The following is a 17423-nucleotide window of genomic DNA, read 5'->3' as shown; positions in this document are numbered from 1 at the left end:
AATGTTACCATCTTGCTAGCAGTAAAGAGATCTTGCTCTATCTTAAGACATATTTTAGAGTTTCAATGAATACGCTCAGATTAAATTGATGACATTCATTTTAATTTAGTATCTCAGAAGAAATAGAGAAACATTATCTTTGTAATAAAAGTTGGCTTATTACCACTCATGAATTTTTTATTAAGAAACTGGATCTAACTAAACATATCTGATAAAGATGCATATGAATATATAATAACTATTATAGTTCCCCCATGCTTTCATTATATATATGATTTAATAACACTGTCAGAAGAAAATGATTACACTGTCTAATGTCAACTTAAAACTAATATTGAGTCATCAATGTTTTAAACACAGCTATCATTTTATGTTATAATACTATCATTCTACGTTATTTTTGAAAATTGTGTATTTGCTGATTAATTTACTGAAAACTTTCAACAATAAGAATTTGCAACATATCAAGTGCAAAAAAGCTTTAAAATTATATATTCCACCAAGTTAGATGGATATTATTATCAATAATGTAGCTTATTCCTGAATGTGGCAAGCCAATGAAAGGACAGATAACACTTGAAATTGAAGAGGATCACAGTGATTAGACCTTTATAGCCAATTCTCAGAATGGGCAATGAAAGATTTGGGGGAAAAAAATAAGACCTTGAGAAGAAACTATTAAGGTGAAAGTATGCAAATGTATGTTGAATGGTATGCTATGGTATGGAATGTAGACTTTGGAACAAAGTAAAGTTGAATGAAAATATTTGAGAAATTTATATGTAAACAAAAATTTCTCTGCTTCAAACTTACTGTTTAATTTTTCCATTCCTGCTAAAATAACAGAAATCAGGGCTTTTCAATAAAACATCCCTTTGTCGTCTTCTAACTTAGGTGCCACCTGTTTCAAACTAGTCTCATCTCTAGATTTAACAGTCTTCACATGGTCATTTTCACATAAACTAAGTCTTGACTTTACACATTAACAAAGTCTTCTGACCACATAAAAATAAGACTTCTTCCTCTAACCATCCCACCAAAGAGTACACTTTGAGCTTATGCCACAATGAAATTGCATATGTATAGTTCAATAAATAAAATCTTGAAAAAATATTAACTCAAGGAGAACATTTTTGTGTTGCCAGCATGAGCCACAGCAGCTGGCATGTAGTAAAGACTATTTCATCAACACCACCACTGTTTCAGATTTTTCACACCTTACAATTAACAGTGAAGCATCGCTTTTCTTTTCTTAATGACAGATAAAACAATGATGCCTTTTACAAACGATGTTGTTTCAAATTAGAAGAGTAATACATGTTAAATCTAGATGAACTGAATTAAACCAAGGTCAAAGTGTGTTGTCTGTTAACTATATGAACGCTCAGAAAACTGAAATTCATGTTTTTTGATTCATTCTTTTACACATTAGTCTGTTTAAAAGCTTACATTATTATATAGGTTATACCTTCTTAATTATCTTTAAAAAAACCCAAGTACTATGTCCTTTGACCGGGGTGTTTAAGCATTTTACATTTAAAGTAATTACCAATAGGGAAGAACTTATTATTGACATTTTCTTAATTGTTTCCTGTCTGTCTTGTAGCTCTTTTGTCCCATGTTTCCTTACAGTCCTCCTTTGTGTTTCACTGATTTTTTTTTTTTCTGTCATGACATATTCTGACTCCTTTCTCATTTCCTTTTGTGTATCACCTGTAGGTACTGTCTTTTTGATTACCACAAAGTTTACATAAAACACCTTACAGTTGTAACTATCTTAAGCTGATAAAAAATAAACATCTATCACATACAAAAGCTCTACACTTTTGCTGCCCCCTACACATACTTTGTTACTGACATCACAATTTATATCTTTTTATATTATGTACCCACTAATGTATGTTTATAGATAGCTTTATACTTTTGTCTTTTAATTTCTATACCAGAATTACAATGACCTACATAATGTCATTGTGCTATTACAGTATTCCGTACTTGTCTATAAATTTACCTTTTCTAGCTTATTTTATACTTTCATATGCTGTCATGTTGCTATTTAGCATTCTTTTATTTTTTCTTTAGAACCTAAAAACCATGTTCATATTTATTTTGTAAATAAAAATGGCCAAAAAATTTGTATCAATATTGTTTGGCAATTATAAACCAGAATTGAGCTTCTAAGACAGGGTATTGAAGGAGCTGTGTTCCTGAAACCAATACAGCAGTTTCAGTCCATTAAAATCCTGACCAATTTTAATACTTACCAGTTCCTTTGCTTAGATATGGAGGCTTAAAGAACTTCACAACACCATAGACATTGACAATCATGCCACTCTTGAGTTGATTCAGGGGTGTATATACATAATGTGTTGCTTGAACCTAGAGAAAGACAGTGAATATATCAATACTAAGTATTTAGACTTTAGAATCATGTAATGATCAAACATGTAAGTTAGAAAGTCCACCTGCAGCTTTTCCTTTTAAGTGTCTAAAAAGAGGTTGTCTGAAAAAAAGGAAATGCACAGCTTACAAAGGTTACTATATAAACCAACTAGCTTTTCTTATAAGTAACTTTGATTATAAATGGTGTAATAGGTAAACAACTCTAAAAATACAGTTTAAGAGATTTTCACCCTGGTTTTTAACCTTAACTAATATCACTTCAAAACTTGTGGCATATATATATGGTTTTTTTTCTATTTTGCTATGAAGATTTTTACTAAGACCTAAATAAACCTAGGTTTTGATTGTAAATGATATAAAGACATTAAAAATGGTAATAAAAGAAAAAAATTCTGAAATAACTGTACATACGTTTGGAAAACAGAGGGGAAGTGATTTACAAGGATATGTCTGCATATTAGTCAAACAATCCTGAAAAGGGTTCAGACATCTGGTCCCATCACCCACCCATTTCACTCCCAATTGGAAATAAAGTTACCTATCATACTAAGAGTTAAAAATTTAAAAATCACATCAGAATGAATTCACTGATTTTTTTCCAAGGAAGCTGATCCCTCAGGTCAAACACAATAGGGTCAGGGCTTGCTCAGAAATCTTACAAAGTGGATCAAATATATACATGCATATATATGTGTGTATGTGGGTGGGGGAGTGTACATTTCTAAATTAAAATGACTATCATCTTACCAAAGACATTGATTCAGTAGAAAAATCTCTGACGCATTTAACATAAACCTGAAAAAAAAGAGAGGGTTTATTTGTATATAAATAATGTCCAATGTGATGATAGAGCTTTAATTGTATAAAACTATACACTTAACTGTATAATAATCAAATTCACTAGAATAGTATAAAGTTATGGCTTACAAATTAAATTAAGAGTAACACATACAAAGTTGTCTAAGCTAAGCTTCAGTTTAAATCATTAATTTTAATATCATAGGATCACTTCTGGCCAATACCCTGTATAGACTAAAAAAAAAAAAAACAAAAAACCACCCAAAACAAAGAAAAAACCAAAAACCAGGCAGATGCTGCTCTGTGGGCAACTCTACTTCTCTACCTGACAGCCTTGACCAAACAGGTAGTCTCCAAAGGAGTATTGAGGGAGAGGGTGGTGAAGAGAGGAAGAGGATGGACACCTTCATAAGAATGAAATAGGAGGAAATCAGTTTTATCTAAAGAGGGGCCTTTGATCAATTTAAGGTAAAATCAAGCCGACCATCAAAAGAGGCTGATGGTATAACTGCCAAGAATAAGATCAAGAGTGTCTGTGAAGTTTAAAAATTTAACAAACAACTGTCTTTAGAGGATCTTTCTCTTCTACTTGGATTCACTTTAAATACAAAGGCAAGAAAAGGATTTCTATTTTTTTAAACTTAAAATATTCAATTAAAATAATTCAGTCAGACCAAAGAGTTTATCTGCTGATTTACAGAACTACTTTGATTCCATCACTTTAGCTCATTAAAACCACAATATGGTTAGAGACTAAAAGTTACATACTTACATAAACAGTTGATCTGAAGTCTTCAGATGCTTTCAAAAATAAGCAATGTTTACTATCTCTGCTTGTAGATGCAGATGCTGTCAAAACAACAAATCCAGCCACTGCAATGGTGTCCTACATAGGAAAAAAAAATTTTTAAATCATCAAAATACCTGTAAGTCTGAATGCCATATAGATCCTTATTTTTATTACTGTTTAAAAATAGGAAAATATCGTTTCTATAAAATGAAAAACTGGTTAGCCTAAACTTATTTAATGCTTTTTGAATATAAGATTGAAACTACCACCTCCTGTAAAAGGGTCTCAGCAATGTAACCACAGTTAAGTACACTGCCCCACTTTGCAAACCAGGAGCGCACTAACTAAACCACTTAGAAATTTTTATTTCTTTAGTGGGACTTCAAAAATCAATGTTTATCTCAATTTATGTGAATAAGTCTGCATGGATAAACACAATGAAAAGGCAGTGATGATTCAACAGGATGGAAATTAAACGAAACTAAATCTCAGAAAGACTACATTGAGAAAGACATGTCATTAGTGCAAAAATTCTCATTACAAAGCTAATAAATGTGCATAAAGATCCAGGGTATGAGACATAAATGAGAAATTTTCATTTGCATACGAAAAAGAACAAAGGTGTTTTCTTTCTACTTAGATTTGTAACAGAAATAAGAAGCCAATCTCCATTTATTCCTGCCTCTCTCATTCTTTATTTAAATCTCCCTTTCCTTCTTTTTCAAATACTGGAACATCCACACTCAATGAGTTTTGTCTTGCTGCATTATATACGTGTTTTATATATATATAAAAAATATCCTCTAATTATAACACCAAAACCTTAAGATACACTGAGATTCCTGGGCTTTAGGCAGCTTCCTTCAATAATCTTAATCTCTACCAAATGGAAGTCTTCTCCATTAGTGATTTTTGCTTTGCACACACAAGGGTGTGGTGTCAATCCCTAGGATTCTCTATTTAGATCCATTAACTAGGCTGTGAGAATCCTGAAGACAAGGGTCATGTCTTATTCTGCTTTGTATTTACAGGGCCTGGCACAAAGTAGGCTCTCCATAAACTGTCTATGAATCAAAGGAAGGATCATAAAATGCCTTTCTAAAATCTCTGGCCCTATCCAGATACTTTAACTCCGCTAATTTCTGCATTTATTTTCTGCAAGTGAGACTGCAAACACAATAGTGTATGTGCTGTTAATGCTAAATAACCACAATTCTTCAAAGTTAAATGGATAAAATTTTCCTTCTCACTGAAGAGTTTCTGTTTCTACCATGTTTTAGGCAGTTTTAAAGGGGAATAAAACAAACAGTAAATTTTTTCTGGAATAATTACTTTTAAAAACTGAAAAATATGCAATTTTTGTCAATTTACTTTAGACCAGTATATTCTGATTTAAATGAAAATTTATGATCTTAGTCAAAGATTTAAAGTTGTTTAGTCAAACTAACATAGGAAGATAAACAGAAGTAGAGAAGTCATTGGTTTGTCAGTTCCAAAGTCTCTTCAAAGTACAAAAAATAACCTATCTCATGTTATTTTCTATTTCACTTAAAAATGTCTTAAACATAAATATTATACCGAAATAAATACACTAAATGCAAGTGTCAGTGGTAGGGATGCACATTTTTCTATTTTTCTGTATAATCTGAACTTTTAAAGAATAGTATTTCTTTCATGATGGAGAAAGAATAAATCATTACAAGCAGGATATCAGTACTTACATCAAAATGAAAAAAAAAAAACTATTCTATTTTAACATTAGCAACACAACTCAGTTAAAAAGTTACAACTCTTCCTCTAGCATACATTTGAAAACACGGAAATAACAACCAAAAACACATTTTAAGAAAAGAAAAATAACATTTATTTATAAACATGAATTTACATTTGAATATACACATATAAATTGCACTGAAGACCCTCAGTGATCTCATGGGACCTTGCCTGTTTTATCTCCATATACTTCCATTCAATATTATACAAATCAGATTCTTGTATGCCCAGTGCTTTTCCACAGATATTTTTTGCGTATTCTGAGCCCCCACTAATTATAAATAGCATTTTTCTCTTCTGCACCTATCTGATCCTATCTTTTGAAATCTGGGCTGTACATGCTTCTTCCCTGTGAGGTCTCCATTAGATTGTACCCCAAAGAAGGAAGAAGGAATAATTCTTCCTTCTGCTGAACTTTCCTAGTCAGCATTTCAATATTTTTCATGTTGTATGTATACTTGTAAACTTTTCTTAGTCTTTTTACTGCCCTGAAAACTCTATAAAATTATTGGGACTAAGAATGTCTTATCTACCTGAAAAACCCCTACAAGTGACTGGTGGAGGCTTCTGTTCATAACCAGAGATCAACAAACATATGTTGAATAAATTAATTAACATTGGTAAAAACTGAAGTACAGATCTAAATAAAAGAGAGGAAAAACTAAATGGCTCTTAGACTCATTCCCATGAATTTGTTAATCATACTGGCTTTCAAATTAATTCAAATACAGAGAATAAGAAAGATAAATATACAATAGGCTGTACTAGTTTGTATAAACATTCATTAGATTGAGTTGAGAATGAGATTTAATATGCATTGTTCTAAGTTTCTGAGAAGAGCATACTGAAGCCATTCAAACAAGAATGGGAATGACACAGGTCAGTGGGAAGAGTGCAGCATTCTGACATACCAGAGTAGGCATCTCTCAATCTGACGAAAATAGTATTAAGGAACCAGCCCGAGAATCATAACCAGGTTACTAAAAATGATAAGGCTTTAATCACTATCTTCGCATGAATGTCTTGAGTTAAAACACACTTGGTATGACTGAAATCTTTGAACTAACTCAGGATTCTCACATACCAGTAAAGGGGTCACTTCCTTTTTGTGTCACAGTGCCTTAGAAAGAGTGAATCCTCATCATTAAACAATTAATTTAGCCAATAGGAATATTTCTACCGCAAACCAGACTCAGAGAAAATGAATGAAATCAGTACAGGTCTTTTTAACATGTGTTCTTTAAAAATGAACAATTACAAGGAAAAAAAAATCCAACAACTTACTTGCATTTAAACAAATGGTTTTTACATGCTAACACAACCAGTGGTGATATAGGAAGTAAATCAACAGGTAACAAAAATGTAAACCACAAAATTAGTGTATTCATTTGCTAATTTTTAATGGATAAACTATTAAAAATTCTCCAGTCATTACACTTAATAAGCAGGAAAAGGGCAAAGAAAATATGAAACTGATAATCCAAAAAGAAAAACTTTTCTGGCTTTAACAAACATTAAGTAATTTTTACTACCCTGACCTTGAAAATACCATTAGGTTATCATATCTTAAAACACTGTTACAGAGTGAAAGGGTACAGGGAAAAGCTACAGACCTGATGTCATGACAGTGCAGTGATTGACAGAAAATGCTTTTCTAATATAAAAAAATGCATTTCATAGGTATTAGCATCTCTTGGACCATGTTAACACCAAGGACGTAATTACGTAATATTAGCATAAAAATCAAAATCTTTAAATGGTCAACAAACCATTTTATGATCTGATGCCTACCCAGCTCACCAACCATATTTTGTGTGACTCACTCTGGAATTGTGCCTTCCCTTAATTCTTCAGCTTTCCAAGGATCCTCACTCAGGACCTCTGTAAATGCTGTTCTCTCTTACTGATCTGCTCTCCCAGGACTCCTGTGCTCGTTCTTTCTGCTACTTCTCTCACTCTGCTACTCAATCTTAGTACATACTACAATTGGATAAAATAACTAATTAAATAACAGTTGTTTAATTCCATTCTTCTCCACTCCACACTATTCCATGATGGCAAGGTGCATACCTGTCTTAATCAGTTAAGATGTCTGACGTCAAGTACAGAAGACAAAAAATATTCAACAAGTGTTTGGACAACTCAAAGAATAACTAAATATATGAATACACACACACACACACACACACACATATATAAAATGTATCTTCATTACATCTTAAACTGTACAACTACTACAAAACTTACTTCATAGAATCTTAGCATTTTATAACTGAAAAGGACCTTAGAGATCATGAAATCTAACACCTTCGTTTTTCAGATAAGAAAATAAGGGCCAGTGAGGCTAAATGAACAGCCTAAGGTCACATGCAGATAATTAGTTGTAGACCAAGACAAGAATCGGATCTCCTGACTTCCACTGACAGCTACTGCTCTACCTTCTTTTTCAGAACTAAATCTTACAGGGATGGGGAAAAAAAAATGTATTTAAAAAAGTCTATACTTTTGACAGTTCTGTGATAAAATTAAAAAAAAACTTCCAAAATTCTTTGGGAAAGTATTTCTTATTTTATATCTACATATTAAATGTTAAAACTCTTTCTAAATGAAAGGTAAAACTGAAAAAAATGCCTCATATGGAGCGAGTTTCAGTTAAAGCATTTGTATTCCTGAAAAATGTATCATTAATTTACCAAAGCAAAACTGTCTGGGGTTTTTTGTTGTATTCAAATACAGAACTAATCTTAAGGGAACAAGTGATAAAGAAGAACATGTAAGAACTAGATTAGAAAATTCACTCTTTTATGCAAAAAATTTTACCTTTGACTTGCAACAATCTTTAAACTTAATACTATGAACTCTAAAATAAATAGCCTAATAATATTAGACCTCCCCAATGATCAACATTTGTGGATTTAAACCCAGAAAGAATTTACAGTAAACTGTGACTTCAGTCTTCTCAACATTTTTAAAGGAGAAACCCCTTGACTTACCATTATTAACATCCTGTTATCTGACAAGTAGTAATTAGATGTATAGTTCTATTCTATTTTAATGAATACCTAATTAAAGGTATGATTGTGTATGTGTGTGTATACATGCTTTATATACTTTATTTCCTAGTCTCTTTTCTGTCAGATAATACTTGTTTAGTATATTTGCCTCTAGAACTCCACAGCGTCATACCAACCATACGCAAATTATACCTCAATCAAAAAATTTTAAATTGCATCGAAAATCACCCTAGTTATCATTCTGAGAGAAACATTCTAATGAACTGTCCTAGGAGTTTTAGGACATGAATTGCACGGCAGTTCTCTTATTTCCTCAAATTCTAAAGTAAGATTTTAAGATGTAATGCTGATTTAATAATTTTTCAGAGAGAAAAAAAAATCACTACACTAATTCATTTATTTGTTCAAAATATAAATTAGAAAAAAATTAACCGATTTATCACCTCTTCACAGAAACTTTCGCAAGAGACAAAACCTGAGTTTGGCAATGTAGTCCCCAAATTCCTATACAAGAAAAAAAGAAGTAGCTGCTCTGATAGTTTCCTTGGAATGGGTCTTTAGTCTCCACAGACACAGGTTCTGCAAAAATTAGCACCATTTCTCAATAATTCTCCACTGAATTATTTATAAATGATCACAATTTTTGAAAATATACTAAGCCAGAACTATTCAGAATTCTCAGCTAATCCAATGCCCTCACTTTATACTTGGTTCAATTCAGATCTGCAGATAGTCAATGGTTACTCAAAATCTAATAGTCATCTAGTGGAAAAGCAGGAACCAGAAGCCAAATTCCTGAGCTCAGGTTCAGAAGTCCTTCCCCTCTCCTGCTCTCCCCGACTGGGGCCATCTCTAGTTACAGTGAGATGATAATAGAGTAACAACAATAATAGTTGCCATGTACAGAGTTCCTGGTAAGTGCCAGTGGCAAATATATTTTATCTCTAATCCTGACAACAATCCAGAAAGGTAGGTATTATTATTTCCATCTTAAGATTTTTTTAAATAATTAACTTTAGTTAGTTACTCTTTTAATCTTCAGATTAAAGAAATTTTTCTTTAATCTTTAAAGATTTTTTTATTTTAAAGGTTGAATGGAGTCAAGGGTTTTTGTTCCAGGTCATCTCTGCTAGGATTTAGACACTGCTGTGTCTGGAACATGACCTCATACTTCAGAGCCTTTGTAACTGCTAGAACACTGGCCTAGAACACTCTTCCTCCAAGTATCTGAAGGATCACTTCTTCATTTCTGTCAAGTCTCTGCTCCTTCACCACCACAGAAAAACATCTTTCCTCCCCTTTTTCTCCTCACACCTTCTCTCTCTTCCACTGTTTTACTTTCTCCACAGCACTGTTTGCCACTCGAAAAACTAGGTATTTATTTGTTTATTGTCTGATTTTTGCCACTAGAAAGTAAAGTGTATTAAGACAAGAACTTTGTCTATTTGGATCACCTGTGCCTAGAAACAGGCCCTGGCTCAGAATAGGAATTTTTAAAATTCAATTTCAGAACTCAAGGAGCAAATGTTCTTACAGACTTACATGGTAAATACCGTCTCAAACACTGAAACCTACTTTTCTGCAACCTACAAACACACAACTTATCAATTCTTTGTCAGTTCAATCAATGCTTTAGTTCTGGTCTTAATACATCCAGGGTAGCTTCTGAATTACTGTTAAGTTCTCCACGCTGATTTCCCCACCTTAGTCTCTTCCCAACAGAAGAAAATAACTGAAAAATAATTTATGAGGTAATCAGGAAAACTGAAACACTGGCTTGATATTTGGTTATATGAAGGAATTACTGTTAAATTATTTAAGGCATAATAATGAAATTGTGTTTATGTGTATATATAAACAGACAGCAAGACAGATACATACACAGACGTGTGTATATATACATGAATAAATTGATATTTCATGATTTATAAAAACTGATGCTAATACTTCAATAGTATAATGGTACCATGGTATGTATTCATTTGTGTATACACATATACATATATATATATATGTATATAATTTTAGGATGCTTTTTTCAAATACTTAAATTTTTATGGTTTAAATTACAGAATTCCTCATATTTCCCTATAATTTACAGCAGTAAAATTATTAGATGAAAGAAATGAAATAAGAGCCTATGTATTGATAACTGCTGAAGTTAGATGATGGGTATATGGACATTCACTATGTAATTCTCACCACTTGATATACATATTATGTTTGAAGTTTTTCATAATAAAAAGTTTGAAGCCTAACAAACAAAATGTTCCACTATAAAACCAAGTGCCTACTGTTCGATGTTTTCCCCTAAATCCTCCAGGCCGAGTCAGTTTACTGAGAGCGCTATTCCAGTTCTATTACAGTCACTGCCATTGAATGATTTTCCATTAGACTAGAGACAGTGGGCTCCATAACGTCAAGTACTGTGTCCTACTCGTTTTCGCTTCTCCAGAGCCTAGCACAGTGTCAAGCAAAATGTCAGCCCTTAATAAATGTTTACTGAACCTAAATGAAGGTAAATGAAAAAAGAGACACAGTACAATCTCATTTGATGGCATGGTTTTGCAGAAACTTGTATTTTCCCATGTCATTTACTTGTTAGTAACAACCATAAATCAAAAAAGATTGAAACCATATATCATATTCCCACGGTATCATTTTCAAAACACAGTCTAACTTTAAACAATTTATTCGGAGACTTATCAATGACTCAACAGTATGTTTAATAGCTATATGGTTCGATATTAGTTTAATTGCCATATCTGGTTTTGCACATATCTAGAGGATCTACAGTTAACATCAAAGATATCATGTGGTTCTTAAAGAAAATTAACTCTAAATCATTTTACTACACATGCAGAAAAAAATCTGTAAGATTTTACATCAAATAGTGGTTAATTCTTCTGGAGATGTGTTAGCCCAATACAGTACAATTAGCCACAGGTGGCTATTTAAATTTAAATCAATTAAAACAATATAAAGTTTAAAATTCAGTTCCTCATTTGTAGTAGCCACATTTTAAGTGATTACTGGCTAAATATAACTAGTGGCTACTATACTGACAACACAGATACAGAACGTTTCCATCATAGCATAGCTCTACTGGACAGTGAAACTCTAGAGGATTTAGATCAAAAAGGAGTCTTATTTTCTGTTACGTATCTGTGTTGCCTTAGTCTCACACAGAAGACTTTTGTTTTTAATGAGACAAAATATAAATAACATAAAACCTGCTGTTTTAACTATTTTAAAGTGTACATCTCACTGGCACTAATTACAATCACAATGCTATACATCCATCACCACTATTTCCAAACACAGCCCCTAGTAAACTCTAACCTTTCTGTCTCTGTGAATTTGCCAATTACACATTTTCATGTAAGCGGAATCATACAATGGTTGTCCTTTTGTGTTTGGTTTATTTCACTTAGCATTAATATTTTCAAGGTTTATCCATGATGTAGCACGTATCAGAACTTCTTTCCTTTTTATGGCTTAATAATATTTCATTGTACATACACACTACACTGTTTATCCATTCATCTACTGATGCTCTTGGGTTGTTTCCACCTTTTGGGCATTCTGAATAATGCTGCAGTGAACACCGGCATACAAATATCTGTTTAAGTCCGTATTTTCAATTCTTTTGGGTACATACCTAGTAGTGTAATTGCTGGATCATACTGTATATCTATGCTGAGCTTTTTGAAGAACTGCCATACTGTTTTCAACAGTGGCTGTATCATTTTACACTGAGTGGACTTAGTACCCTTGCCAAAAATCAACTACCCATAGACATACGGGCTTATTTCTTGACCCTTTATTCTATTCCACTGGCGCATATGTATGTCTATCCTTATGCCATTTCCACACTGTTTACTACAATATCTCTGTAGTAAGTTTTGAAATCATGAAGCATAACCTTGTTATTCTTTTTCTAGATTGTTTTGCTATTCAGGGCCCTCAAAACTCCATGAGTTTGAGGATAGACCTATTTATGCAAAAAAAGTTGTTGGAATTTTGACTGGGATTCCATTGACTCTATAGGTTACTTTGAGTAGTACTGACAGCTTAAAAATACTTAGCTTCCTAGAACATGTATGTTTTCCATTTATTTAGGTGTCATGTAATTTCTTTAAGCAATGTTTTTTGGCTTTTGATGTATAGTCTTTCACTTCATTGGTTAAATTTATTCCCAGGTATGTTCTTCCTTTAGATGCTAGCCTACGTGGAATTGTTCACATGATTTCTTTTCCAGACTGTTCACTGTAGGCATATATAAACACAACTGATTTTGGTGTGTTGATCTTGCACCCTGCAAGATTACTAAATTCACATATTAGCTCTAGTAGCTTTCTTTCAGATTCTTTCAAGATTTTCTATACATAGGATCATGTCATCTGAGAAAAGAGATAGTTTCACTTCTTCTTTTACAATTTAGATGTCTTTTATTTCTTTTTTATTTAATTGCTCTGGCTAGAAGTTCCAGTACAATGTTGAACAGCAGGGGTGAAAGCAAGCATCCTTGCTTGTCCCTGATCTTAGGAGGAAAACTTTCAGTTTTTCACCACTGAGTATGATGTTAGCTGTGGGCTTTTCATAAGTGATCTTTATTATATTGAGGATGTTCCCTTGTATTCCTAGTTTTCTGATTGTTTTGATTATGAAAGTGTGTAGAATTTTTCAAATGCCTTTTCTGCATCAATTAAGATGAGATCATTTGTGTGTTTTTCCCTGCTCTATTAATGTGATGTATTACAATAACTGATTTTCTTCTGTTGATCCCAAGTTCATTTCCGGGATAAATCCCCTTTGGTCATGGTGTTTACTCCTTTTAATATGCTGCTGGTTTGGTTTGGTTGGGGATTTAGCAGGCATTAATTTGTTGAGGATTTAGTGGACATTTATTTTTAAAATAATTATAGAAAATATCATAAACCTAGAGAGTTATAGTTCACATTATTTTTTAGTTACAAGAATTATTTTTTAATTGAGGAGAAAATGTACACATCTTTAAGACATTCTATTGAATACTGATAATTAAAATTAAGTGATAGGAAAAATTGTTCCTTTTTATGTCAATATAAGTTTTATTGACCTTTTAGGAGTGTCGCAATTTTAAAGATTTGCTTTTTTAATTATCATTTTTCATACACCTGCAAATATATAAAGAATCTCTAAAAAATGGTCTATAGGATAGATATAATACCATTGATAAGTCTAAATCTATTTCTAAGATAATAAAGTAATATAAAAACATTTTACCCCTTTATAGAAAACTTTAGCACAGTCCTTTGCTAATTTTCCAAAAAATAATACATTGATGGTGTTGACCTCTGAATTTGAATTTTCTTGTTCTACAGAGAAACACACACACAGAGAAAAATGCTTTAGATACAAAAGTTTTAGACACAGGAAACCTGATGACAACTAAATTCTAAAAACTACAGTTACTAAAAAATGTAATTATGAAGAGTAATTAAAATGCTTATAATTCACTTTTAGTTCACGCTAATACCTTAAGTATTGCAAACAACATTATACAGAATGCTACTAGGCATTAAAACCAAAATTATGACAAGTTTCAAATAGAATATTTTTTATAAATTTCTATAAATACCACATTAACACCACATGATGATCACTTTCAATTTATTTTCCCATGTTTATAATCAAAAGAAATTGAGTAAGATACAGTTAGTCGATTTTTATAGTGTATCGCTCTGCAAATATTTCATTTTTACTGAACTTCTAGTAACATACAATTACCAGTATATTAACTTTTAATCCAGACCAGTGTGTTCTTTTCCTCCAACATCCCTATACTGAAGAGTAAAAGAGCAATGCGTGTGTAAAGACTGAGTGATCTGTGATTTTAATGTTGAAAATTACTTGGAAAATGAGAAATGAATATCCTACAAGGAAGCTAATTTGGATATTCCAAGCTTTGGCAGAGAATCTCCATTATCTTCATTCCCCAGAGGTCACGTCCTAGAACCAAATGCTGAACTAAGGCCATCAATTATTGTATCATCTGAGGGAGGTTTTATTCTTACCAGCTTTCAAACATTCAGCTACTCTAAGAAACTGCCATCACATCAGATTTTTCATGCATCTGTGAAGTACATGAAAAATCCTTCCAAAACTTGCAGTCTTCTTTGTGTAACTTACAACCCTCGAATCTGCTCTTCTATCACCAGCAAAGAAACAACTACCACACATCTGCCTATTGCCTCTTTTCACTTACCTCTTTCATCCAACTCCTCAAAACAAGTATATAAAAAAACCTGAAACATTAATGTTCCTCAAAACCAAACAAAAATACAGTGGCTTCTAATTAAAATATAACATACTTCTTTAATATCTTAAATGACCTATCAGATGTCTATTTCTGGCCATGATAGGGAGTAACACGGACTGGATTTTACTCTCCAGCCTTAAAGCAACTAGAAAATGAAGAAAAAAAAATAGGAAACAATTGTTTTCAAACATTAGACAACAGGAAGTGCAAGAAAGTGATCTCTTTGAGAAGGAAAACTAAGCAACAGCCCTAGCTCATTTCCTGGAGAGTTTCCAGAATACAGAAAGCGGAGGTGAACTCCAAAGGAAGCCCAGTCGCCTCACTGAACTCAGAAGAGTTCAGATTTGAGGACAGCCAGGTGGCGAGAGTTTGCAGGACAGAGCGCTGAAAGGGAAGGGAGCAGCACAGACAGAGTGCTCTGGAGATGGGTGCCTTCGGGTCTTTGGTTGAGCACTGATCTCCAAATGCATGGGAGAAAAGTAGCCCAGGAAGGGGAAGAACCATTTGAAAGGAAAAGACAGCACAATTCTGAGACTCACACAGGGCTGGGAATTATTCTGGTTCCAATCAGCCAGAGTGGAATCCTCATACACTAAGCCCATAGTCAAATCGTCATAAAGGTATTTCCTTGGTGATGAGGCCAAATCAGCCCCAAAATAAAGGCTGCTCTAGACCCACACTAACAAAGCTAATCAAACTGATTCCAAGAAAATTGATAGTATCCCAAGATAAAGACAAATAATATTTAAAGAAAGGCAAATCCAACATTTGATAATATAAAATTCTAAATGTCTAGCACACAGTAAAAAATTGTAAACCATGTAGAAAGAAAAAACACGTGTGTGGGTGACAGCAGCAGGGAATCTATAGAAAAGAACCCAGAAATGTCAGAGATAATAGGATTACCAGAGAGGCTTTTAAAAGAGCTATTGAAAGTACATGTTCAAGAAAGAAGAAAACAGATGAAGAGAACTGGTAGATATGAAAAAATTCAAGATGAACTTTCAGAGTTGAAAAATATAATATTAGAAGTTAACTGTACTCTGACTGGACTTAACAGCAGATTAACAGAGAAGAAAATGTTATTGAAAACTGAAAAATACAGAAAAATTAATGAAAAGAAAATCTGACCTTAAAGATCAATAAAATACATCTCTAGCCAAAATGATTAGGAAAAAGTAACAGAGAGAGAGGTTACCAAATTATCTAATCCACTAAATGGGATATCACTACAGATCCTATTAACATCAGAAGCATATAAAAAGTGTATTATGAATGCCTTTATGCCAATATATTTGACAACCAAGATGAAACACATAAATTCCCTTAGAAACACAAACTACCAATGCTTACTCAAGAAAAAAAGATAATCTGAATAGCCCTTTATCAATTAAAGACATTGAACTTAGAGTTAGAGCTTTCCCATAAAGAAAACTCCAGGCACAGTTGGTTTTACTAGTGAATTCCACAAACATCTAAGGAAGAAACAACAATTCTAGATAAATTCTTCCAGAAAATAGAAGAGGAATTATAAACAACTCTCCTCTGAGGACAGCATTACCCTCATATCAAAACCAGTCAAAATCACTATAAGACAGATTCTGATCATATTTTTCATAGATTTAGATGAAAAAATCCTTAACAAAATATTAGCAAGTCAAACCTACGAATATATAAAAAGGATAATATACCAAGCATACCATCTTATCCTGCTCTATTTTTTCTTCAAATCACATTTTGATCAATTATTACTTTTTGTGATTATTTGAATTTATTTACTCCCGTACAATGTGAACTCCAGGAAGGTAAGAACTTTGTTTTGGTTGCTGCTGTACCTAGAACTGTGTCTGATATATAGCTGATTTTCAATCGTTGTAGAAATGTTGTAGTTCAGTTTGTTTCCCATTCACTGCCATAGACCACTCTTCATTCGTTCAACTAATTTCAGGCTTCTGATGAGATCTACTTTGGCCCCCAAGTATTCCATGGTTGCTCTCCCTATCTTAGGATTACTTTAGGGTTACTAGGGAGAAGGAATTATCTCATGCAACTACACCTAGGTAATAAATAACATGCTGAAAGTAGCATTTTAAACGTCTGCTAAACCATTTGAGTCACATTAGTGAAACTAGAAGTAATAGGATGAGTTAGCTATTGTAATAATCTAGATAGGATGTTAAAGGAATCTGAAGTAAAACAGAGGCAATGAGAGGGGGAAGGATGGACTTTGGAGAAAAATTTTTGAGAGGAAAAGAGTAACTTTTCATTCTACAGATTTTTATACTAGCATGCATGTATTATTCATTAGAAATCATTTTTGTGCTTATGTGTATTATGTAGA

The 17423-nt window shown here is 32.7% G+C and overlaps 1 protein-coding gene and 1 long non-coding RNA gene across 6 annotated transcripts in view; one reads left to right on the top strand and one right to left on the bottom strand.

Moving 5' to 3' along the window:
• Positions 1–17423, bottom strand: part of POT1 (protection of telomeres 1) — a 77147-nt gene that overhangs the window by 55660 nt on the left and 4064 nt on the right. For 3 of the 5 annotated variants that reach the window (XM_032483579.1, XM_032483578.1, XM_006189153.3), the window contains exons 4-7: positions 14047–14138; positions 3974–4087; positions 3151–3198; positions 2265–2379 (exon numbers count right to left, since the gene is read on the bottom strand). In XM_032483579.1, the coding sequence (XP_032339470.1) occupies positions 2265–2379; positions 3151–3198; positions 3974–4087; positions 14047–14138 (369 nt within the window). The remainder of the gene's footprint in view (positions 1–2264; positions 2380–3150; positions 3199–3973; positions 4088–14046; positions 14139–17423) is intronic. The other 2 variants (XM_032483581.1, XM_032483582.1) reach the window with 2 other exon arrangements.
• Positions 1622–17401, top strand: LOC116664859. Its single transcript, XR_004321351.1, has 4 exons — positions 1622–1631; positions 8407–8409; positions 11123–11132; positions 17293–17401. It is a non-coding gene; the product is annotated as an uncharacterized LOC116664859 (long non-coding RNA).

This window comes from Camelus ferus, chromosome 7 (assembly GCF_009834535.1).
Source record: "Camelus ferus isolate YT-003-E chromosome 7, BCGSAC_Cfer_1.0, whole genome shotgun sequence".
NCBI classification, from domain to species: domain Eukaryota; kingdom Metazoa; phylum Chordata; class Mammalia; order Artiodactyla; family Camelidae; genus Camelus; species Camelus ferus.
This window is presented reverse-complemented; position numbering and strand designations above follow the sequence as displayed.